Here is a 25,960-nt window from a genome sequence, read left to right as displayed (position 1 = left end):
TGTAAAATAAACCACTTTACCCCATGATGTGCCAGCATATGCAAGGCTGCAAAAAATCTTTAATAGTCCTACAACACTTTCAATTGCCTTGCGTATTGACTGGAAATCTCTTTAACTAGCTCTAACTTATTTTATGATGTGTATATTGAGACATGATTATTCTCTAAGGGACTATAACAGCAGGGGCTGGTATTTTACTCTTTGCCTCGGGTACCAGACCCAGAAGAACTAATTGGACCTCAAAAAAAAAAAAAAAAAAGACAAACAATATTCTTTTCCAAAAAGTATGATGCACTTCTAAACTTTGCTGAGAGCTTTATGCAGTGTTCAGTGTGATTTCCATTCAGAAAACATAAAACTTTTATTAGCCAAGTGAGTGTTGTCCTAAGTAGGGATCATTAATTAAATGAATGAAATATAAAACATATATTATGTTCCACTCAACAAATAGTTCATTCCCCCTATGTTCCTCTGATACTGTCACAAACTGCTCAGAGAGACACAGGTTGAGGATCCAAATGCATCTGTTTATTGGGGCAATTCAGAATCATCATCCAAAAACAGGCAAATTATCAAAATCACAAGGCAAACAATCCAGATAACAACAAGACAGAAAACACTGGCAAACAGGAAAATCCGGAAAACCAGGCAGAAGATCAAAAACCATGACACATTAAACCAGAAAAGCACTCAGAAATGCAGCGATGATGATACAAACAAGATTTTGCCCATGAGTGCATGAAAACACGGGGGCTTATGTAGGTGGGACTTAACAAGCTAATGACATATAGCTGAACCTAATCACAACAAAATGATCCAGGCAATGGGAATTAAAGTTCATGATGAGATGGCCCAGGAGTCGGGAGGAGTGACCTCTGGTGGAGATTATGGACACTTCAGTTGGCGGATGTGAAAGATACTTTCACCAACACAAATAACAAATTACATTTACAGTCCAGATTACCTTATTGATGAATTGATGAAAAAACACTGGACATTTAAAATCTGAAATGACAGTGTCCTTAAGCTTTTTTTACATGCTTTCTTTGTAAAAAACAAAGCCCTCAGCATAGCCTACTAGGATGTATTTAAAGTTACTGTCTCTCCTCTTAAGATCAATACAAAGGGTTGGTTGTTGTAACACACCCCCTCCCCTCCCCCCGCCTGACGAGTCTATGTGTTGTGGAAACACATCTGTTTTAGTCAGGGCGGATTTACATCATTCATACATTTCCCTGAGACCAGAGTGAGGAATAAACAGAATAACAAGCAACCTACAAAATCACAGGGACTGTGTTGAAAAGAAACATGGTAGGGTTATGTGTGACTTTTGCTTTAGACCACTAAATCACTTCAAATATACTTATAATGCATATTCATCAACACCAACAAGCTCTTTTCATGAGCTATTCAAGTTGACCAACTCAATTGAATTATTTTGGCTGCAACCCTTTATTTTCATAAATTTACATAATTATTTATTTATTTTTGTCCTGGACAATAAGAGTCTGGAAAAAAAAAATCCTGTTTCTATACACCCTAATTCAGAAGTTTTCAGACCCAAACCCACTGAATTATATGAGGGTGCAAATTATGTTGAGGGTCTGATCAACCAAAGGAAGTCAAAATGAATTATTTTAGAGGTATTCTCTCTGTTAACAAACAGTAAGTAGCCTATATATGTTTCAGCAGCGTTACATCAACACTTCAGTAACTACAAAATTTAGTTTAGCTCTAAATAGACGCTGGCGAACAGAAATCGCGTTTGACTGACTGTGGCAACAGCTCGATTTCCGTTATCACTGGTATCGGAACACAAGTAGAACACTGTCATTTCCACTTTATTAAATTTGCGCATTACAAATACATCACAAAACTCAAGTTTTTTGTTTTCTTCTTTAAGACAAATCAACGTTATGATCGGGGCGCCAAAAGGCTGAACGAGCGCCGATTCTCGATAATGGGAAATTCATTTAAAACACTGACTGCCTGAAAGTCAATGAAGAATTCTGAAATTGCAAAGAATAAACATTGAGTACCATGGACAGCGCTCAAACGTGTGAACAATGATTTTGGTAATTCAAATAACGAAAGGGATTTCAAACTTTCTCCAGTCTTTTACTACTTCTCAACCGTTTCAAAATGTGCTACAGAGCAGATTCAGAGCAGGTGCGCTGCAGGGGTTTTTGTCCTTGTAACCTGGATGTAGCGTCCAGTAGGAAACCCCAGTAGAGCAGACAGGCTCAGACGTCAGCTGAGAAGGAGGTACACTAATCAACACAGTAGTTCCACCGCATATGAGGATTGTAATCACCACACGGTGGAGCAAAGGGACGGCAAACTTTATTCCCACTTCTGAACCGAGCAACAAAGTTCAGCAATTGCAAAAACAAACAAAAAAAATCGTCGTGCATCTCTTCTAACACTTAAACTCTTCAGCAAATAAATATCCTTTCTATGGATTACAGTCTGTTGTCAAAACGCCAGAGCACAATAAATGTTTTGCTTTTCCCCAGAAAACAAGGCAGTGACTTTTGTTCAATGCGCACCCAGAACGGACTGCGATGATTGTGTCCAACTTGAGTTTGATCAGCTGCAGGAGGGCGAACGGCGCGCTGTGCCTCAGTGCAGTGGAGGGACATTTGGAGGCATCCTCCTCCTATAGCACCCTCAGTCCCACTGGCCACCTGCTCGTGGCGGTGAGCTTGGGCTTCATCGGCACTTTCGGATTCATCAACAACCTCCTGGTTCTCGTGCTCTTCTGCCGCTACAAGGTGTTGCGGTCCCCCATCAACTTTCTGCTGGTGAATATTTGCTTGAGTGATCTACTGGTTTGCGTGTTGGGCACGCCGTTCAGCTTCGCGGCGAGCACTCAAGGGCGATGGCTCATCGGCGACAGTGGATGCGTGTGGTACGGCTTTGCCAACTCGTTGTTAGGTGAGTGTTTTTTTGTGGAATGAGCTGTAGGATATCTACACGTAGGCTACTGAATCATGACATTCTGTGATGCTTTTGCATGCAGTAAAGATTATTTTTATTATTTTGATCTCAGCTGGTATAAATCTTTAAAATGATCAAAAACCTACTAATCATAAATAACCAAAGTGTCCAGTTTTGTCTCACTTTGCACGTTTAGTTTTATGTATAGGGATAACAAAACTTGCATAACATCTTTGTGTTGCTGCAGCCATTGATCGACGTAAATTAAGCACAGCTGATACGACTAAACGAGAAATGTTTTTTTTTTTTTTTTTTTAAATGTTGTTTAAAAGAAATGTGGCAAGTTATGTTATGTTTGTAATATAAATGTTATATTTGTATTCATGTTAGTTTCGTACTATTCTAAATCTAGCATTGTCTACAAATATCTTGTTTTAATGACTTTCAAATCGTGTAAACATAAATGAAAAATAATTTAAATACTTTCCTTATGCTTGGAGTAGAATGTGCACAGCTTAATCGTTATTTTCAAGGCTATATAGTCTTATCAGAAAGTCTGCCTGTTCATAAAAATGTCAAGATTTGTTTTATGGTTTCCGTCACATGACAACCAAATGACTTTCTGTATGTTGGTTAGATCACACTGATTATGAATTAGTGGATATATTTTAATACTTTAAAACAATAATAAAATAATAAAAGAATGCAAGCACCTAAACATTTTTACATTTTCAAAAAACATCAATTAGTATGATTTATAAGCTGTTTTCCTCATTGGGACAAAAAAGTCCAAGGATTTTGGATATTGCCATCTTTGTGGGGACATTCTTTTCCCTATAACTTAGGGTATACCTGAACCACACACCCACACACACACACACACACACACACACACGGTTTATGGGGACTCTCCATAGACATAATAGTTTTTTTTTTACTGTACAAACTGTACATTCTATCCTCCTATCCCCCTACACTACCCCTACCACTAAACCTGCCCATGACAGAAAACTGTCTGCATTTATTGAATTAAAAAAAAAAAAAAAAAAAAAAAAAAGTATGATTTGCTATTTAAGCCATTTGGTTTACAAGGACACAGGAAGTGTCCTCATAAACCATATTTACGTTGTAATACCCATGTCATTATGCACATATGTGTCCTTATAAACCATGTATACAAGAACACACACACACACACACACCTACACACACACCTACACACACACACACACACACACAAACATTAAAGACACAGTCCACACCAGTTTCGACATGCTGACAGAGGTGTAGTTTGTTGCTGCAAATGCATCTGAAGGTAATGACTTTGGTTCTTTATAAAGGCAGCAAACTGTATGCCAAGTAAATGCAGTATCTTGGACTGATAGCTCAGTAATGAAACAAAAAAATTCCTTCTGGTTTCAGTGTGAGAAGGATTTAAATGACTGATTAAACATTTTTCAAGAATTGTTATGTCCACCTTTATCACAAATGAACTTAAATGAGACATGGAGGATTTGATGTTTTTTAGTTTGAAGACTGCATTTTATTGCTTTCATTATGTTTAATGATGTAATTTGACTAGTATGCTAACTTAAATTAGTTATATTTCGGTGATACAGTAGTTAACGGCTCTTTTTTGGTTAAAACAAGGTTTTACTTGATATAGTTACAATTTAGATGTTACTGTCATAAGCCCTATTAGGATAGGATTAGTATAACAAAGGTAGTAGGAGTAATGTAATTTCACCACAGGATGTCTGTAATGTTAATGGCCAATTTGCACGGGATAAGAAATCTAGTAAAACTTTGAGAAGTGGGAGGGGTAACTCAATTTACCCACCACCATCACCTCCCTGTCATCATGTGCGTATTACGTATAACCTATATATATATAGGAGATTTTGTGCCTCCAACAAGTGCTTTTGACGTTCTTTTTGATCTGAATGGTTTTTCCAGACCTTTTTCCAAAAGGTAAAAGTCGCCATAATCTTAACTGACATTGTCGGTAATTATTACTTAAATGGCACATTCAGACGGGACTAAAATCACTGAGAAACTCTGGTGATAATTACTTTACCCCACCTCTCCATGTAAAACAAATCCCTTTCGAATAGGGCTTTAATGTTTATATAGAAGAAATGATTACACATTAGTCATTAGACAAAACATTTGTGTTTAAATATAACATTATCTGAGTAAAAGAGATGGAAATCTAGGAGAAGAAAGAAGGGAAATGTGAGAAAGTGAGAGAAGGATACATGGAATAAAGAGTCTCAGAAGAGAAAAAGAGAGATGCCATTGAAGGAGAGAGCTCAGGTAAAGAAAAAAGGCTAGAATCCAAGAGCAGAGACCAAAGAAAGCATTGGGCATTGGTTAAAACCTTATTGCCTGTCTTGTTCATGTGACTCAAGTAAATGTGAGACATTCAGACTGACCAATCAGCACACCACAGCATCTCAGGCTCACCTCAGGCTTTGGGTTTGATCACTATCAGCACCTCTGTGAGCTTTAGGATGCAAAATGATTTTTGGTCAGAAAGTAGGATTGTAATAGAGAAATAAATATCTTTGTTAATTTTCAAAACTGCACAATGTCTTGCAAATTATTGTCACTTCTAATCATGGCAGTCATCACTGTGTTCTCAGGACTCACAAACATTGATTATGTTAGATGACAGATGACTGAAGATAATAACATTGATGTTGAAAATGTGCCACTAATTTGCTTTTTGAGGAGGGATTGGCTGTCTTTCAGTCAGAAACACTACTAAACTCTGATACTGCAGCACTATTAGTGTCATAATGCAGTCACATGCAATTGTGGTTACTATACCATTTTCTGTGTGCATGGATTGTGAAATATTTTGTTTTCTGATTAGTTGTTTTAGACTTGCCATTTCTCTCTATATTGTTATATTGTATCATAATACATGCATTTATTTGTGTCAGTTGTGTCAGATAATATATCAGAAACAAAACCTTCAACATTTTCACATTCATGATGATTATTCAGTGTTCAGAAACTTGGGAGGAGGGAGGGAGGTAATATACACTGTTAAAAAAAAAAAAAAAAAAAAAAAAAAAAAAAAAAAATATATATATATATATATATATATATATATATATATATATATATATATATATATATATATATATATATACACACACATCATGATTTAAACATTATGAAGCAATCTCTGTTCATCTATAAAACAGATAATAGCATGATTCAGCATAAGTCAGTCAGTGTTAATTTAATTTAGTTCAATAATAGATAATAGTGCTTCAAATTATGAAACAAGCTTACAGCTCTACAAAAGGTAATAGTGCCATTCAGTGCAAGTCAGTTCAGAGCTGATTCAGTTCAGTTCAATAACAGTGTCGATGTTGCAGAGTTCATCAATTATGAAACAAATCCAATTCAGTTAAAAAGCAGAAGAAAAGTTCAGATTTTGTTCTCATCCAGTAGTGTTGATCAGGGGGCTGACTACCACTGGTATCATTGCAGTCACATTGATATTGTTACTGAACATTAAATGTCTTTTAAACCCCAACTGAGCAAGCCAAAAGCAAGGAAACATAACTTAGTGGAGTAGTAAAGTAGCGGAGAAAAAAGAAAAAAAAAACCTTGAAAGAAACCAGGGTCAGTCGGGGGGACCAGTTCTTCTCTGGCCTTGTGTTCTTCAAATGAACACGGTGTGATTCTGCATCACAAGTCAAACTATGTGCACTGATATTATTAAAAATTGTGCATCTAGCTTCTTCTGCTTGATCGGGATACGCCATGGCAGAATTAGGTAAAAATGGAAAATTCTAAAGAAGGATCAGTATAGTTATATTTTCCAATAAGACTCTTTTGAGCAGAGAATGTTTTTTTTTGGCATCGAAAAGCTGCCAGTGAATGCAACAGAGCAAGACAAATCATATTTGATTGCTTTGTTTGTGGGAAAATCACCTCTTGGCAGCTTAACATATCCAGAATATTAGATTTTGAATCCACTTCAGTATTGCTTGAGAGCTTATGCAATTTTTCAGATACTTACTTCATCATATTCATCTCTTCTGAGATGTTATGTGGACACTTTATCATTAGAATAAGCAAAAAGGCCTCATGTCTCATAAAATGTTTATGACTTGGTTTAATTTGGATTTAATTTGAAGAAAATAATCAAAAATCCATTTCATACTGCAGGGCTGTGTTCTTAAGCACTGATCCCAGAGGAACACTTTAAAAAGGTCTGACCCTGTTGTTTGTTACATCTTAACTGTTCAGGGTAATTAAAACAATTAAATACATGTATATTACATGTGTTTTTTTATAAGGTAGACTGGGTTGGATGAATAATAATAGTAATATGAATAATAATACATTCCATATCTCTGCCAATCAATGGTTAAGAGTTTATCAACCAAAGTACATTTATTGTTTTGTTTTAAATGTGTTATGATATAGTTATTAGACTTAAGTGTTATTTGCCAACATTAACTTCAGTACCAGTATTTTCTAACAAAACCATTAAACATTAGATTACATAGAATTATGTATATATAAACTATAAATATATAAGGGGTTTAGCAGTACACAAACATGACAGTTTGGTATGTACGTCGGTATTGAAGTCATGGTTCGGTACTGTCAGGGATCTGTGAGGGAGGACTCAAACGCAGGATGAGTTTTACAGGTTTATTGACAAACTGGGAATATAGAGGGTGTGGAGGTGAACACAGTCCATACAATAGGAAGGGGGTGCGACACAAAGACGAGCACGCTGAGGGAACGGCCACTGAGAACAGCCCAGGTAGTAAGCAGGCCGGTGAGCATTGGCAGGTGTGCAGTATGAGGCCCAAAGATGTAGTGGGAGCCAGACAGGATCAAACAGCTTAAGCAGTTAGAACCATCAGAAACGATCAGGCACTGAACCGGTCTTGCTGCTTGTCGGGGAGAAGGAGCAGCCACAGGGATCCTCAGTCTGTAGGACAGGACAGGGGGAGACCAGAGACACTACGAGGACTAGACGAGACAGGTGGTTAGATGGTCTGGAACAGGGAAGACAACAATGGCAAAAAGGGATACGAGAAACTCCAACACAAAACGCTAAGAGCTTAGGAGAACAAAAGACTAGAACACAGGCACGAAGCTTAACGAACTGGCAAAGACATGAGGGAAAGAGTGCACAATATAAAGGAGGCAAAGAACATGAGGAACAGGTGACAACACTTAGACAAACGAGGACTCAACAAGAAAGGGAGCAGGGAACAGGTGAAAACACTAATAACAAACAAGGACTGAACAATGACTAGAACAGAGGGCGTGGTGACAAACAAGGAGGAGGGAACAGAGGAGCACATGGCAGACACAAACACAGACAAAGCCATGTGCTCAGACATAACATAAACATGGAGACATTAAACAAAGACAAAACAGACAGGGCTGTCAGGGCAGAACCCTGACAGTACCCCCCCTCCAATGGACGCCTCCAGGCGTCCACACAGGGCGAAGGGGTCCAAGGAGGTACCAACTGGGAGGGTGGGTGGGGAACAAAACTGGAGGATCCTAACTGGCCAGGGAACACAGAGGGTGGAAAGGGGCGGGTGGGAACGGAACTGGGCATAAAGTTCTTGGCTGACCAGGGTGGTGCTGGCTTAGGAGAGCCATAACAACCAGCAAATACAGAGGGAGGGGAGGGAGGGGTGAAAACTTGACTGGGAGCACTCTTGGAAACAGGGACTGGTCTCACTGGTCTGGACCTCCAACTGGGCTTGGAGACACTGGCAGGATCAGGGGCAATGGCTGAAGTGACAGGGAAGGTGAGCGTCTTGGAAATGGGTTTGGAAACAGACCTTAGGGTACCCTTAGAACTAGACTTAAAATTATCCTCAGGGGCAGGAGCCAAAATTGGATCAAGCTCAGGAGCTAGAGAAATCTCTGTGACCGTTCTCTCTGGAGCTGTAACGGGCACTGTGATCGCTCTCTCTGGAGCTGGGGCAGGCTCGGTGAACGCTCTCTCTTGAGTGGTCTGGGTGAACGCTCTCTCTGGGGCTGGAGCGGTCTGGGTGAACGCTCTCTCTGGGGCTGGAGCGGGCTCGGAGAATGCTCTTTCTGGAGCGAGAGCGGGCTCGGTGAACGCTCTCTCTGGAGCGGGCTCGGTGAACGCTCTCTCTGGAGCTGTAATGGGTACTGTGATTGCTCTCTCTGGAGCTGAAATGGGCACTGCTCTCTCTGATTGCTCTCTCTGGAGCGGGCTCGGTGAATGCTCTCTGGAGCTGGAGCGGGCTCGGTGAATGCTCTCTCTGGAGCGGGCTCGGTGAATGCTCTCTCTGGAGCGGGCTTGGTGAACGCTTTCCCAGCAGCGGGCTCAGGAACTGCTCTCATCTGAGCGGGCTCTGGGGCTGCTCTTTCTGGAGTGGGCTCTGGGACTGAATCTCCCTTGGGAGCGGACTCGTGAACAGCTTTCTCAGCACTGGGCTCAGGGACAGCCCTCTCTGCAGCGGGCTCAGGAACTGCTCTCATCTGAGCGGACTCTGGGGCTGCTCCTTCTGGAGTGGGCTCTGGGACTGAATCTCCCTTGGGAGCGGACTCGGGAACAGCTTTCTTAGCAGCGAGCTCAGGAAAAACCTCATCTGAAGCAGGCTGAGGAATTGCTCTCAACAGAGCGGGCGTTGGGACTGCTCTCTCAGGAGCAGACTCAGGAATTCCTCCTGGAATTGGACACAACAGGAATCATCCTTTGTGGACACAACAGGAATCTTTATACAACAGGAATCTTTACTGTGGACACAACAGGAATCTTTACTGTGGACACAACAGGAATCTTTACTATGGACATGAGACTTGTAAGACATTCAGAAAAAGCCTCTGCAGCAATGACTACAGGCAATTTGGGAATGGCTTCCTTGGACATAATAGCAGACATTGACTGACAAGGGACCTCTGTTAACATGACTGCACTGGTAGAAACGGTCTTGGAGGGCATGAATTGACTGACAGGTGGCTTAGAAAAAGTCACTGGACCTGATACCTCAGGGACCACCGGATCTGAGACCATCATAATAGGGTCCTCCAGGACCTCACGGTTCTGGGCACTCAGACTTGGGTATTCTCGGACCACTGGACTTGAGGCTTGAGATTGGGGGATAGTAGACTGCCTTGCATGGGTCTTTCTCTTCCGTTTGCGACGGGTCGATGGTGTGTGCCTGATCGCCTCTGTAGTATCTGCAGTTAACTTGGCTACCTCAGGCAAAACAGCAGTGACCTCTGTAGACTCAGCAGTGAATGAAGCTGACTCAGCAAACTCAGTAAGAGCAGGCTTAATTGACTGAGGGACAACACTTGATTTGACAGGCTCAGGAAAAACAGAAAAACTCTTGGCAGATACAGGGAAATCAGTGGTTAGTTCGGCAGATTCAGGAGTGGCTGATTTAGTACCCTGAGAAAAGACAGTTGATTTGACTGGCTTTGGAGTCACACAAGGGAAGTTCCTGGACAGGTCATGTCTGGCTAGAACACCCACTTCCGGTGTGACAGGAATGCCAAGCGGTCTTGAAATTGATTCCACTGGACTAGATGCTTCAGAAACTGCTGTGTTTGGGGCTTTAGAAGGAAGGGTATTAGACTGAATAACTATGGCCTCTCCGCTCCTCAGCTCTTGAGGGGTCAATGTTATGTGCTTGACCGCCTCTGTAGTATCTGTAACTGACTCGGCCAACACAGACGGCATAGTAGTTAACCCCATAGACTCAGCAATGACAAAAGCGGGTACAGCAGGATCAGAAATGACAGAAACAAATCTTGACTGATAGATGGCAGTGGTAGACTTCTCTGGCTCTTGGGCAGCAGAAGTAGACATTACAGTTTCTTGAATAGGGGTTGACTCAGATTGGGGAGATACTGGAACTGACCTGATGTATTGAGAGATGACGGTGCTTGTCTTGACTGGCTCCTGAATAACGGAAGCGGATGTGACTGATTCAGGAATGGTAGAATCGGATCTAGTTAACTCAGAAATGACTGGAACAGACTTGATTGCTTGGGGGATGACAGTGGTAGACTTGACTGGCCCTTGGGCAGCAGAAGTAGACGTTACCGTTTCTTGAACAGGGGTTGACTCAGATTGGGGAGATACTGGAACTGACCTGATGTATTGAGAGATGACGGTGCTTGTCTTGACTGGCTCCTGAATAACAGAAGCGGATGTGACTGATTCAGGAATGGTAGAATCGGATCTAGTTAACTCAGAAATGACTGGAACAGACTTGATTGCTTGAGGAAAGACTGTGGTAGACTTGACTGGCTCAGAGGTTATTGGAAGTGTCTCTGAGGTGGATGTGGTGGACTCAGTCACCCTCTTTCTGAACCTTAGCTTCTTGGTAGAAGTCAGAGGAGGATCAAAGACTTGACGTGACAGACGAGGAAGGGCAGGAGAATTGCTGCAGGCAGATACTAAACGACTAGACACTCTCCGTGGGCTGCGATGACGAAGATAGTTGATGAAACCCCAGAAATCTAGAACTCTGAGAGAATCCATCTCCCACGCAGGTAGGGGATCATCTAAGCAGGCGTTAAAGATGTCTTTGAGAGCCGCGTCATTGTAATCTAGCCCCCTAGACATAGTCCAGAATGTCTGGGCGAAGCATCCTATCTCCCAACCTTGTTGGCGAAGACGAGTCAAACCTTGATGACGAGCCACTCTCTCCCGGGCGTTAGCAGGTGGTCGGACTCTGATGCTCATCCTGCTGAGTCTTATACTGGCCAGTTCGTTCTGTCAGGGATCTGTGAGGGAGGACTCAAACGCAGGATGAGTTTTACAGGTTTATTGACAAACTGGGAATATAGAGGGTGTGGAGGTGAACACAGTCCATACAATAGGAAGGGGGTGCGACACAAAGACGAGCACGCTGAGGGAACGGCCACTGAGAACAGCCCAGGTAGTAAGCAGGCCGGTGAGCATTGGCAGGTGTGCAGTATGAGGCCCAAAGATGTAGTGGGAGCCAGACAGGATCAAACAGCTTAAGCAGTTAGAACCATCAGAAACGATCAGGCACTGAACCGGTCTTGCTGCTTGTCGGGGAGAAGGAGCAGCCACAGGGATCCTCAGTCTGTAGGACAGGACAGGGGGAGACCAGAGACACTACGAGGACTAGACGAGACAGGTGGTTAGATGGTCTGGAACAGGGAAGACAACAATGGCAAAAAGGGATACGAGAAACTCCAACACAAAACGCTAAGAGCTTAGGAGAACAAAAGACTAGAACACAGGCACGAAGCTTAACGAACTGGCAAAGACATGAGGGAAAGAGTGCACAATATAAAGGAGGCAAAGAACATGAGGAACAGGTGACAACACTTAGACAAACGAGGACTCAACAAGAAAGGGAGCAGGGAACAGGTGAAAACACTAATAACAAACAAGGACTGAACAATGACTAGAACAGAGGGCGTGGTGACAAACAAGGAGGAGGGAACAGAGGAGCACATGGCAGACACAAACACAGACAAAGCCATGTGCTCAGACATAACATAAACATGGAGACATTAAACAAAGACAAAACAGACAGGGCTGTCAGGGCAGAACCCTGACAGGTACGGGTTCAGTAAAGTGGGGGAGAAAACTAAACATAAAATTGCTTCTTTTTTCTTCTTTTTTTATTAAACAGTGGTTTAACAGTGGCATTAACTTAATCTAATTATAAAATTGTTTTTCTACTCCAATTCATTTTTGAAATATGATCATTTACACAGTTACTGTCATAACTTGTTTTCATGACAAATTTTTTAAAACATAGATTAAATAATTAAGACATTACTAACATGTAAAGTAAATATAATGAATATATAAGCTAATATAGAGCATATATTTAGTGAAATGCTTGCCTGAGGTAAATGTAATGCTATGTGAGATATTCTCAGTCTGTTTTATTGATGTCTTTCCATGGTTGAAACACTAGTTGAGAGGTTACACGTAAAACATATCTATGCATAGATTGTCTGTTCTTCTACTGTGCTTTTTCCTGTTGTGGCAGTTAGCAAACAGTGTTGCATTACCACGCGTGCCACCTTCTAGATTGTAGTGTTGTCACGGGTGTTTTGTTTTTGTTTTCACGGTTATGATTTCATGTCTTTTATTTTGTAGTTTGATTTATGTTGCTTGTTGTGTCATGCTTCCCTTGATCCTCTTGATCCTCTAGCTTTGTTTATGTAACCTGCTGTTGGTGAGTGTCTGTTCAAGTCAAGTCTGTTTATGTCAAGTCAAGTCAAGCCAAGCCATGTCATGTCATGTCTGTTTTCATGTTCCGGTTCACATTTGTATTTTGGATTTTTGTCAATAAACAAACAAACTTATGCTGCATTCACGGCAAAACTACCATAATTAAGAGATGGCAACCCATGACATTTTAACCGGAGAGGTTCACGTTCTAAGACTCTGAATTATGCAATTCCATGTCAACAGTATCAACACCAAAATGATTCTGCATCAGTCAGGTACAAGCTCTCTAACGTTATGTTCATTATTATTGTAATGTTATGTGTTTTGAGACATGTAGTATTTTATTGTTGTTTCTTGTGACACTTTGCTGAGAGCAGCTGTGTGTGTGCCTTTATGTGTTTTGGAGGTGGCGTGGCTTTGGAGATGCTCTGAAGGGAGGATGTGATGTTATGATTTGAAAGCTAGCTCACTATTGCGAAATTGTCCGAAAATGTCCTATTGCACCTGTAAGTTCCCTTTCGAAGTGGAACTTCAACACAGCATCTGGAGTTGATGATATGGGAACAGCCTCAGTGTGACCGGTGTCTAAACACGTGTTCCAAACATGCCAAATCTATTGGCTGACTGCAGTCTATGTTGTCATGTTGTTCCTGTATTCTAAGGAACCTGGTTGTAAGGAACTGGATGTGTTTGGAGAACCACATGAACTACGTGATGATGTTTCAACTGAGTCTGGTTCTCCCACTAACCCTGCATTTGAGGAACTATTGGATGTAAAGGCCCAAGCTGTGCACTGGTTAAGTCTGCCCTGGTCGTGTGAGAAATGGCAAGTTGTTTGTGGTCGCTTGAACGAGAACTTCCTAGTGGGCCATGAACGTCCTTCCTTACCATTTCTTTCATACTGAGATAGAGAAGTCTTGGAAGAAACATTTCCAGCATTTGAGCTATTCAAATGTGGAGGGACTGGGCGAGCATGGGTATGTGAAGATGCCCCCTGTGGAGGAACCACTAGTTGGTTATCTTTCACAGGTTGAGGCGTCTTCACTTAAAGGAATAGTTCACTTTTAAATAAACTTTTCCTGATAATTTACTCACCCCCATGTCATCCAAGATGTCCATGTCTTTCTTTCTTCAGTTGAAAAGAAATTAAAGTTTTTGATGAAAACATTCCAGGATTTTTCTCTTTATAGTGGACTTGAATGGGCACCAAATGATTGAAGGTCAAAATTAGTTTCACTGCAGCTTCAAATTTGAATTCCAGCAGTGTAGATGCAGCTAAGCGTATTACTGCCCTCCACAGGTCAAAGTTTGAACTAATTTTTATATGCAATATGCTAGTTCAATAGTATATAACAATTAGTTCAAACTTTGACCTGTGGAGGGCAGTAATACACTTAGCAGCGTCTACACTGCTGGAATTCAAATAGAGGAGAAGAAGAAGAGAGCAAGTTCAAGATGTGCATTTAAGGTTAAAAATTATATAATTTTCAATTTTTTTCAGAAAATGAGCAATGGTTTCACTAGATAAGACCCTTATTTGTCATCTGGGATCATGTAGAACAATTTGAAGCTGCAGTGAAAGTAATTTTGACCTTAAATCGTTTGGTGCCCATTCAAGTCCACTATAAGGAGAAAATTCCTGGAATGTTTTCATCAAAAACTTTCATTTCTTTTCGACTGAAGAAAGAAAGACATGGACATCTTGGATGACATGGGGGTGAGTAAATTATCAGGAAAAGTTTATTTAAAAGTGAACTAATCCTTTAAGGCTCTGGCCTTGCCTTCAAAGCCTACCAAACCACCTTGCAGCTTGTGTGGAAGGCGTATATGGCAGCAGGCCAAGGCAGTGGTGCTCTGCACACCATGGCGGTGTTTCAGGCACACCAGGCCGACCTGCTCAAAGACGTGGATCAGGGACAGTCTCCTGAGGCAGTGGCGGAACTGCGCCAAGGCACCTGTGGTTAAACCTCTCAGTGATTAAGGAGAAAGATAAATCCTTTCTCCTGAACACCCCAATCTCACCTTCGGGCAAAAGGAGGCAAGGAAGCAGGAGATTTCGGAGAGATTTATCACCCTTTAGGAGATTTATCCCCTGTAAAGCCGAGTCCAGATCCTCTGCCTCCTCTAAGCATTTTGGCCCAGAACAGAAGGGGAGCAGGGGGCAGAATCATGATCTGATCAGTCCAATAAGTCCATAAGTCCTAGGGGTTACTGAAGGTGACTAGCTGATGTGTTGATCGTAGTGAATTGATGCGATCTCACAATAATTCAGTGTCCCTTAATCGGCTACTGGCTCAATATGGCAAGTGGTCATGGTAAAATCCTAGGATTCTCACTTTCTAACTGGGTGATTACTGCTTCTCAAAGCAGCTTAATCTTGTGCAAGTATGTGTAGCACCTGTCACTACTTTTAAGATTGAGCAGTAAATCTGAGGCATTGTTGCATCAACTTTATCAGCTGCTGATATTGGTTGATGTAAACCACCAGTTGACAAACTGTTGACTATATGTTCTATGTTCAGTCTCCTTTGTGCTTTATTATAACATGGATGACAGTGACAATATACATCATCCTGCTGTCAACAAGGCCAGCTGTCATGCTCAGTCTTCTGTTTCTTGAGTTGAGCACACCTGTGTTTAGTATGCACCCCTCTTTATCGTAAATGTGGCTACTATAATGCACTTATGGCAAGCTGTGCGAGGCCGAGAGCCGTGGGAATGGCATGAGGCCAGTAGCACGATTGCTAATGAGCATCACCTGTGCACCACACTGGCCTTGAGTCTCATGGGAGGAGATCTGGAAGAATAAAAGGAGGAGTGATGACAGTGCAAGACGAGAGAAGACCAGGCCAGGACTTTGTTGATTTGTTTTTAAGCAGCAGTCATTTGTGATGGGCTGCTGATTTGCTTTCATTTTGTTGTTTGTGTATTTTGTCATTAAAGTATTTATATTTACGTTACCGCTGCTGACACTCGAGGTGATGGGCAGGAGTAACTTGCTGGGAGGACGGTTGAACTCGCTGCTGTCCGCCTGGGTTGTGGAGGGGCGACTGCCATCCAAGAGGGAGCAGATGAGTTGCGACCGTTTGCTGAGGCTGGAGCCTGATGCCTTTTGCCATGATGTGGGAGGAGCAGGTAATGGGGGGAGGAGCTGCCCGTTGCCCGAAAACCAGAGGATTCATTGCCATCCGGACCGGACCAAAAGGTTTTTTCCTCTCTCTCCTCTCTGTCTCTCCTCATCCTTCCATCTCCTTTTCTCTCGGCTCATCTCTTCATACCCCCAGGTGCTGCAGCTGCCTTTAACTTTGTCCCTGAATAGGACAAGTGCTCCTGCAGTCTAGGGTCGAAGCAGAGTGAACTGCAGGTTGAAGTTGTTATTATTCTTCACAAGTTAGCATTTTGCACGCTCCCTTTTTTATCTTCTACTAGTGTTTTTTAGGATACGAGCAAGGAGGTTAGGACAGGAATATAAAATCCTTCCTTCCTCTTCATTTTTCTCTAAGAGAGATGTTGCTCTCCAATGAAAACTCTAAAAGTAATTTTGTGATTAAATCAGGGGTAAACCCATCTTCTTCAGAGGCCTAGGTTATGTTAGCTTGGGCACACTTTACATGCCCTGCTTTCATTTCCCTTCCACAGTCAGTGAAACATATGGGCCTCCCCCTAGAGGAAGAGTAAGATGAATGAGACCAGGCAATAATACTTCCTGTATCTCATTTATCTCCCATCTCAATGCATTTTGGCGTCTAAAATCAGGGGTATTGCTCTTGGGAAGCTTTTAGACATAAGCTATTTACTGGTGTGCTTCTGCCTGGTTGCAGAAGTATGGAAATTAAGTATGCAAATCCAGGCTTCCCTTTGAGGTTGTAGGTTGTTCATGTGCTTTTATTTTATTTTTTTAATAAATCTAAAAAAAAAAAATTATAATAAAAAAAAAAGATTTATTTAATATAGGACAGATTAAACATATTACCAATCCAGACAAATGAATATTAATGAATATTAGCTGGTTAGTTAAATATTCAGGGATTGTAGAACCTAATGTATTGTTCATGCCTACCCTAGTATAATTAATAATAATATAATTTTTTTTAAACAATTCTCTCATTGGGGGCTAAGTTGAGGATGAATGGAACCATATGGATGAGCTCATAGGATTTCTTTGGTTTTTCCTCTTCAATGATTTTGGAGTTTAAAGCAGGGTTGTTGCTTCTCTTTGGAAGGATACTTGTTTTGGTCCCTCCCTGTTATTAGGCCACTACTGGTATTGGACCTGGACAGAGTTTTTTTTTTTTTTTTTTTTTTTTGTAAGGGTAAGGATTGAGTAAGGGTTGAGCAAGGGTTGAGCTATTCTTCCCCAATCATATTATTGTCTTAAAGTAGTTTAAGACCCCAATATGTAATTTAAGCTCCCCTATGGTCCCCTCTGGATTTTTGCATCTGGGTGATAGAGTTGTAGGCATTTTAACTTAATTTCTATGTAATGTCTTACTCTTGATTCCCTTAGGCTCCCCTTGTAGGGCAGCAGCAGTAAGGTTGTAGCCTGCAGGCTAGTTAGCAGGCTCCCTTTCTTACCCCTTAGGGTAGAGCACGAAAAACGGAACTTAGAATGGTAACTCACATAACTACCTCTGTTTTGTTTACCTCCCTCTCCTTTAGTTGGAGCCTTAAGAAGGGATATCATTCCCTTTTGAGAGTGTGATCTCTCTGATCTGTAGGTAGGGTATGAGCTGCTCTCCCACAGTTATCTGGCTCCCCTGCTGTCTCCTTTGGGTATAGAGCCCGGGTAGTGAGAATTATTAGAATTAGTAAGCAATGCTATGTATATGCTATGCTAATGCTATGTTCCTTCCCTAAGTTAAAGTAGGGATTGGCTTTCCCTTGGCAGCATTAATAATAGTTAAAACTATGACTAAGGGTTGAAAGCATTTTAAAGCAGGATAGATGAAACTGTAATTAATTCGATTCCGTCTGTTCCTCTCCAACAATGGTTGGGTCCTAAAATAGGACTTTACGCTCCCCTATAGTGGGTATCACTCAAAACTCTTGTCGACTTAGGCTTAGGGGTCCTGGCAAGTTAGGGCAGTTGGCCTATTGCCTTCTGGCTTGTTATAATAGCACTGGCTCAATTAGTGATTGTAGGTCTCTAAGAAGGTCCACGAGATGACTTAGACAGGGTTGAGCTCTCTCCCCTATGGCTCTAGGGTAGATAAGTAGACCTTTAGCTCCCTTGTAGTTTCATTTGGGGTTAAGTTGAGGTGGTAAGAGCCCTTCCGCTATACATTGTGTATTGTCATCTCCTTTTTTGATGAAGCAAGAACCTTTTCTCCCCCTGAGGAGTAGTGGTGATTCAAAGGTTGTAGTTGAGTACTCCCTTTGGACTAGCTACTCCCTGTGGGCTTTGTCAATATACTGACATAGCTAGCATCAGAACCTTGCTTTTGGGGCATTTAGGTTTTTACCTTCCCTGCAAGGGAGAGAGGAAGGTTATAAGGCCTTGGACTTCCTCTGCAATAGAGCAATGAAGCTGAAAATTTCTCTTGCTCATTAGAGAAATGGAAGCTTAGGGAGTGGCTACACTAAGCAATCTGATTGATCTTTAGAGTCGGATTATTTTATGCCCACTATGGTTTACATACTCAGCCTAGTGAGGCAGGCACCTCCTCAGCATTGTGGCATGGGTATTTGTTCCCCATAGCTTCAACCCTAGACTCCACTTCAAAGTTACACTTTGAAAGAGGACATCTCAGTTTACAACTTTAACCCTGGCTCCCTGTAAAGGGGAACGAGATGCGGTGTCTCATGGACATGCATCAGGTTGCCTTCTCACACTGAGGGTGTTCCTTATAGCATCAACTCCAGACGCTGCATCTTGTTCCCTTTCTCAGGGAACCAGGGTTACAGTCATAACCTGAGATGTTTTGCCAACATTTATTCACCCTCATGTTGTTCCAGATTTGTAAGCATTTCTTTGGAAATATGTGAGTGGTTTTTCATTATATTTTCATCAGTTAACATTATATGCATGAAAACAGTTGAAACATTGTTCAAAATATATTTTGAATTCCACAGAAAAATTAAAGTTATACAAATTTGGAAAGGCTAAGTAAATTATGACAGAATTAAATTCTTTTTGGGGTGATCTCTCCCTTTAAGGTGTCGCATAACGTCTCGGGTTACGTATGTAACCCTGATTCCCTGAATAGGAAACGAGACGCTGCGTCGAGGCGCTTTGGGGAGCGCCGCTGCGTGATTGCATCGTGAAGCACTCCTGAAATCAGTCCAATGGCGTGAAAGAATGTCATAAGTGGGTGATATTACAGACCAGGAAACTATAAAGCATACCCAGAACAAAGAATGTTAGCCTCTGATAGGCTGAAGCAAGTCGCTCACAGGCATGCAGGGAGTATGGCAAGGCGACGCAGCATCTCGTTCCCTATTCAGGGAACCAGGGTTACATACGTAACCCGAGATGTTCCCTTTCATGGGAACTCGAGCTGTGTCAGGATGCTTTGGGAACCTTATCCCCACTATGCCATATTGACAAGTGCCTGTCTGCGGTATCTCAAAACAAAAGCACAACAGATCCCGGAGTGGAGCCATAGTCCAGGTTATAAAACCTAATAAAAGTATGCAATGAGGACCAGCCTGCCGCATCACAAATGTCATGAAGGGGAACCCCCAAGATTAAAGCTTTCGAAGCAGCCATACTCCTAGTCAAATGTGCCCGGTCAGCTAAAGGTGAGGGCTGTCCAGCAGACTCATAAGCCAGTGAGATAGCCTCAACCACCCACTTGCTCATTCTTTGCTTGGATGCTGGACTCCCCTTCCTGGGAGACCTCTAACAGATAAACAATTGGTCTGTTTTACACCACAGGGCAGCTCTGTGGACATATGCATCTAATGCCCTGATGGGACATAGCAGATTAAGTTTTTCTGATCTGAAGAGGCAAATGGTGGGGGACAGAAGGCCTGCAGCACAATAGGCCCAGGGACATTGGTGGAGACCTTGGGTACATAACAAGGTCTAGGATGAAGAAAGGCTTTCACCATACCAGGTGCAAATTCAAAGCACAAAGGAGCAACAGTCAGTGCTTGTAGATTTCTGATTCTTTTGAGAGAAGAGATAGCAAGTAAGAAGTTAGTCTTTAGGGCGAGGAACTTTTCTGAAACCTCTTCAAGGGGCTCAAAGGGAGCCAGAGTTAGTCCTTCCTGGGTCCGAAAACCACACTTGGGGTGGCCAGAAAGGAGCTACCAATATGAGACGGACCTGCTCCTGGTGAACCCTCTCCAGAACTCCTGGGAGCAGAGCAATCGGGGGAAAGGTGTACAGACGTAGCCTCGGCCACGTCTGTACCAAAGCGTCCAGTCCTAGAGGGGCTGGATGAGATACAGAGAACCACATCAGACAGTGTGTTGTTTCCTGAGATGCAAATAGGTCGACTTCTGCATGACCAAAATTCACCACCTCCTCGGACCTTGATCATGTGAAATGGATTTCCCCTTGGGGAGAATCCCTTGGTCCTGAGCCACCACTGTAAAGGTCTCATGTACAGGAGGCCAAAAGGTATCACGTTGGCAGCTGCAAAAATCCAGAATAGGACGCACTCCATCCTTTTTCGGAACAATAAAGTAACGGCTGTAAAACCCTGACAGCTTGCTGGGAGGAGGAACCAGTTCTATAGCTCCTTTTTGCAAGAGAGTCAGAACCTCTTGTTCCAGAACCAGAGACTGCGCGGAGTCCACTACCATAGAGAGTACCCGGTTAACCTTGGGTGGGTGAGACCTGAATTGAAGAGGTGTGGGCACCATGTAATGTGGTGAGATCCACCTCTCCCCGGAGGGGGCTGCCCTCAGAGGTCTGACACCAGTGGCGTCAGGACCTCTTCAAAGCCTTCTTGGTGATAATAACAGTCCTCAGATCTGCCTTATCCCTCAAAGACTTCGATTGAGCTGGCCAACCCGGTACCCAAGCTTTCTGTGGGGGAGCATGGGTCCCGACACTTTGCTTTTGTTGTGCTCGGTGTGAGGAGCTCGTAGACAGCCGAGACTGCTCCAGCCCAGCAGTCTCAGGGGTATGAGAGTGGTGGGGAAGAAGCTTCTGGAATGCCACCACCTGCTTTTTAGACTCCTGGAACCTCTCGACGACTGAGGCGATGGAGTCGTGAGGCCGTGAGGAGAAAGCAGGGCATCCAGAAGAAAGCTTTTATCTTAATCTTTAATATCTGATCAATTTAACCAGAGATGCCTCTCCATGGCCACCAGGGTTGCCCTAGACCGGCTGATTGTTTTAGCCGTCTCCTTGGTGGCCCGGAGACACAAATCCGTAGCCCAACGCAGCTGTTGTATGATGTCGAAGCTAGCTTCCCCACTCATCAATTTCCCCCAGCAGGTCAGCCTGGTATGCCTGAAGTATAGAAATAGTGTGAAGGCATGTCTCAGCCTACAAGATATATCAGTCTGGTCAGTCCGCCCTCCGTCGCGATTCGAATCAACTCCAAACCGTACCGTGCAATCAGATTTGTTTATTTCAGTGACGCAAACAGTGTCACTCTAGTGTGGCGAAAGTCCCTTCAATATCAACAAAGATTGCGCATGGGAGACCCGAGAGTTTGTTCTATTTAGCCGTGAATTCAGTTTTAAATGACCAAAAACACATTAATTATTTACTTTTCGCTGTTGACTCTCTTGTCGCTTTGCTAACGTCATATCCGCCCTTCTCTGACTGGTTTACTCCACTTCCTGTTTGCTCGGATTTGCTCCGCCCTAGAAATCGAATTGATTCAATGGCCGACCAGACTCATCCGCTGGTACAGTGGTGAGGTTGGATTTTCCAGGCAAGAGATGCGAGCAGCTACAGGCTAATCATCCGGCTGGAATGAAAGGTAGAGATGTGTGTCAGTGATAGGAAAAAATAGGTTTCTGAATGATTCTAGTTACAATTACAATAAAAATACTGTACAAAAAAGCTGCATGAAAAGATGTAAACAAAGAATTTGTTGTATCTTTTCACACCTGGACTGCAATGCTCATCTGATGTAAATCTCCACAGTCTTTCCACATGACCTGAAATCACAAAAATGAATAAAATTTAGAAATTAGAAAGCCTATTACATTAAATCAAAAATGCCAGCATGTTTTACCGAGACAATGCAAAACTTCAACCTGGTTTGATCTGGAAGCTAAGCAGGAAAGGCTAACAATTATGTTTTTGTCTGCCATGTGATTTTAGATAAATTTATATTACCTAAAATTATATTAATTACTTTGACTTAGCTGCATCATATTACTATCTAGGGGTGTAACTGTCCATTCAACTGGAGTGAAACCAACTATCCAGTGTATCCTATGATTCAATACGTAATGACAATTTACTCAGGCCACCACCTTCAGAATTTCAAAAGCGATATAATAATTGCGGTACTACCACATATGAACGAAGACCTCATATAAACTTGAACAGACTTTGTTATAAATAACTGATCTTTCTTGGTTTAAAACAGATGGAAAATTAAACGACACCTGCTGCAATTTTAAGTGTTGCTCCAAGTTATGTGACTGAACACCATTTAGAAATGCTAACATTATCTTCGAAACTATCAACAACACAAATTTGCAGCCACACAATATAAAATTTCACTTAAATGTAAGAATGTAAATGAATGAGAATCTTACCTTCAAATCACCCGCTCATTCCGCGGCTCGACCCTTCCATAACTATACTGCACTAACTAATGTGGGCGGGACTAACGTAAAAGTAGTCGGCAGCAAATTTGAACCTGCATACTCACGCACATGCACACACACAAAGCTGCCCATTTGCATCTCGATTTGGAGAAACATAAAATGTACATGAATAATACATGTGGTTAGAAAATTTAGGGGAGAATAAGTCAATGCCAAAGGGGGCTGAACACACAATACTGAACTGGTCTCTTCCACGACCTCGACACCTCGGTGTGGATGTCTCGCCATCCCTCCTCATAGAGTGCCCAGTGTGAACAGAGTGTTTTTAAAGAGAGCTTTTCACAATGCTCACAATCAGCTCCCTCAAGGGCTGACTGGGCATGATACACTCCTAAACACATAACACACAGCTCCTGTGTATCAGACAACACCAAATAAGACACACGATACACAGAGCGCTTGCTGAAGATACAGATGCTAGCGTTCTTTGTTCTGAGTATGCTTTATAGTTTCCTGGTCACCCGCCTATGACGTTCCGTCAAGCCATTGAACCAATTTCACGAGTGCTTCATGACGTAATCACGCAGAGGCGTTCCCCAAAGCGTCTTGAAGCAGCTCGAGTTCCCATGAAAGGGAACCATGGTAATCATCAGACCAGTGCATCTTGAGACCTAAAGACCAAGCTGTTTTCCCTAGATTCTCAGAGATGGAATATTCGGTTTAATGGCATGGTCTAGTGGTTTAGTTAATGGATCAGAAGTCAGGCTGTAGAATGATTCGATTTCGGGTGAGCTCCATTGCGGTCATGCCCTTGAGCTGGTTACTTCAGTTTATGTATTATGCCCTCCCTATCACTCCATCACAGTATCTACAGCAGGTCTTCACTAACCCTAAAACTCTCATTAAGTTATAGTGGTACTGTGAGGGACTTGAGGCTGAAAAATAATGAGCAAGCCTTTGAGATTTAATTGTTTTTCCAGAATCTCTGGCCTGCTTTTATGCACCAAGAAATCAAAGTGTTCCACTTTAACAGATGCAATAGGGTATTTACCATGATTACTTTATTAATTGTAGCATCTTTACAAAATTAAATACATACTTGACTGTACGTTGCTCCAAATCAAATTAAACTAACTAAAACAAATTAAACCACCTTTACCTGACAAAGCTAATCAGGTTAGCTCACCTGATTTAAAAAATAAAATAAAATAAATAAATAAATAAATAAATAGTGAAATTTCTATTATCATTTAGTCAACTTCATGTCGTTCCAAACCCATAAGACTTTCATTCCTCTCAGACCATAAACAAAAAATATTTGTAAAATATTTCTAATCTCTATTCATTTTGTTCAAGTCCACGCAAACAACATTTTCAAGCTTCAAAAGGTGCATTAAGACACTGTAAAAGTAATCCATATCAAGCAGTTTAATCAAGTCTTCTGAAGCTATGGTTACTTTATATTATGAACGGTTAATGTAGATTTTTATTCACATTTAAACACTGATCAACATACATAGACCTCATCAAATATGGTAAGCGGAAGCTCAAACATCTCATGAACACTAATGGACAATAGCTTGAAGCTTTAAATAATCTGATTTTAGAACATAATGCATTAGTTACCTGCACTTTCATATCCATTAATCTGGTTAATGGTTGAAAAAATGGTGCATGTTTCGTCAGGTCAGTTACAGGCTTCATGATTAAAATTACAACACTACTTCTGTCCACTTCAATGATAAGAGAAAATCAATAAGAGGTAATGTTGAATCTCAGAAACGTTAACTGTTTCCCTTGACATGTGTAAACACTTGGGCTCTGTGGTGCTCTCAAAACACCAGTGGATGACAGAAAACATGGAGAGGGCATGGGAACTTTTTAAATGTCTTTATTTTTTGCAGTTTTGTAATTTATGTAGTGTGCAAAAATTACACACTTAAGCTTTAAGAGATGGCTTGTGGATCGCTTTCACCTAAAATTGTACAACAAACAAAAAATATGAATAAAGAATCAGAGCCTCACTTATCAGACAACTGAACTCTGCCAACATACTTTTTGAGCTGCTGTTTATCAGTCAGTGCCAGTCTTGAATTAATAGTAAGACATGAGTTCTGTTCTTCTGAAAGTCTTTTCTATCCCTGCTGAAAAAAAAAAAAAAAAAAAAAAAAAAAAAAAAAACTCTGTTTGAGCAGCCTGTTGGTAATGGAATGTCACATTTGACTATTTAAACCTGTGTATATATATATATCTTAAATTACTATTATTATTTATTTATTTATTTTTTGCAGGCATCGTATCTCTTATCTCCCTGGCCGTGCTATCATACGAACGCTACTGTACGATGATGGGCTCCACAGAAGCTGATGCCACCAACTACAGGAAGGTGGCCAGTGGGGTAGTGATGTCCTGGGTTTACTCTTTAATCTGGACTTTGCCCCCTCTGTTTGGTTGGAGCCGCTATGGCCCAGAAGGCCCTGGGACCACCTGCTCTGTAGACTGGACAACCAAGACAGCCAATAACATCTCTTACATCATTTGCCTCTTTATTTTTTGCCTGATTATCCCCTTCCTGGTTATTATCTTCTGCTATGGTAAGCTGCTGCATGCCATTAAACAGGTGAGTGAAACATTGTCCACTGTCATTGGTTTTCTGAAAACAGCTTTTCTTCTAAACTTTTGCATTTGTCCTTAGTATTTCAGTATTTGATTAAGGTTAGGATGTTTGTCATTTAGCAGCTGCTTATAGTCCACCTGGGGTTATGTTCCGTGTGCAAGGGCACAATGCTGGTAGGGGATCTCAATAACTTTCCAGTTCTGGATGCCATCCAAGATCCCTAAAGGAAAAGTTCACCCCAAAATGAAAAGTTTTATCTTCTTTTTCAGTATCTTGTTTTACATCCATCAAGCTCTGAAAAACCCAACCCCATAACAATAACACAATAAAAGCACCATAAAAGTGGCCCATATGCATATTGCATTTTATTTTACGATTTCACTGGAATAGAAAACGCTCAGATGAGAGATGAGAAATTATATGCCAATTGTGTGCGTGCCGACCAGAGGTCCAAAGAGGTAAGGATAATAATGTAACAGATGGATTTTTAACTGGTGGTAAGAGTAGTGAAA

At 41.7% G+C, this 25,960-nt stretch overlaps 1 protein-coding gene across 2 annotated transcripts in view; it reads left to right on the top strand.

The window, feature by feature from the left end:
• The first annotated feature begins 525 nt into the window (after positions 1-525).
• Positions 526-25,960, top strand: part of tmtopsa (teleost multiple tissue opsin a) — a 93,939-nt gene continuing 68,504 nt past the window's right edge. Inside the window, exons 1-3 of one of the 2 annotated variants that reach the window (XM_048163949.1) lie at positions 526-2,937; positions 25,123-25,451; positions 25,568-25,798. In XM_048163949.1, coding sequence (XP_048019906.1) covers positions 2,565-2,937; positions 25,123-25,451; positions 25,568-25,672 — 807 coding nt within the window. In that variant the 5' untranslated portion in view covers positions 526-2,564 and the 3' untranslated portion in view covers positions 25,673-25,798. Of the gene's footprint in view, positions 2,938-25,122; positions 25,452-25,567; positions 25,799-25,960 lie in introns of those variants that run through there. The other variant, XM_048163948.1, reaches the window with a different exon arrangement.

This window comes from Megalobrama amblycephala, linkage group LG17 (assembly GCF_018812025.1).
Source record: "Megalobrama amblycephala isolate DHTTF-2021 linkage group LG17, ASM1881202v1, whole genome shotgun sequence".
NCBI lineage: Eukaryota > Metazoa > Chordata > Actinopteri > Cypriniformes > Xenocyprididae > Megalobrama > Megalobrama amblycephala.
The sequence above is the reverse complement of the archived record's forward strand: the minus strand, read 5'-3'. Positions and strand labels throughout refer to the sequence as shown.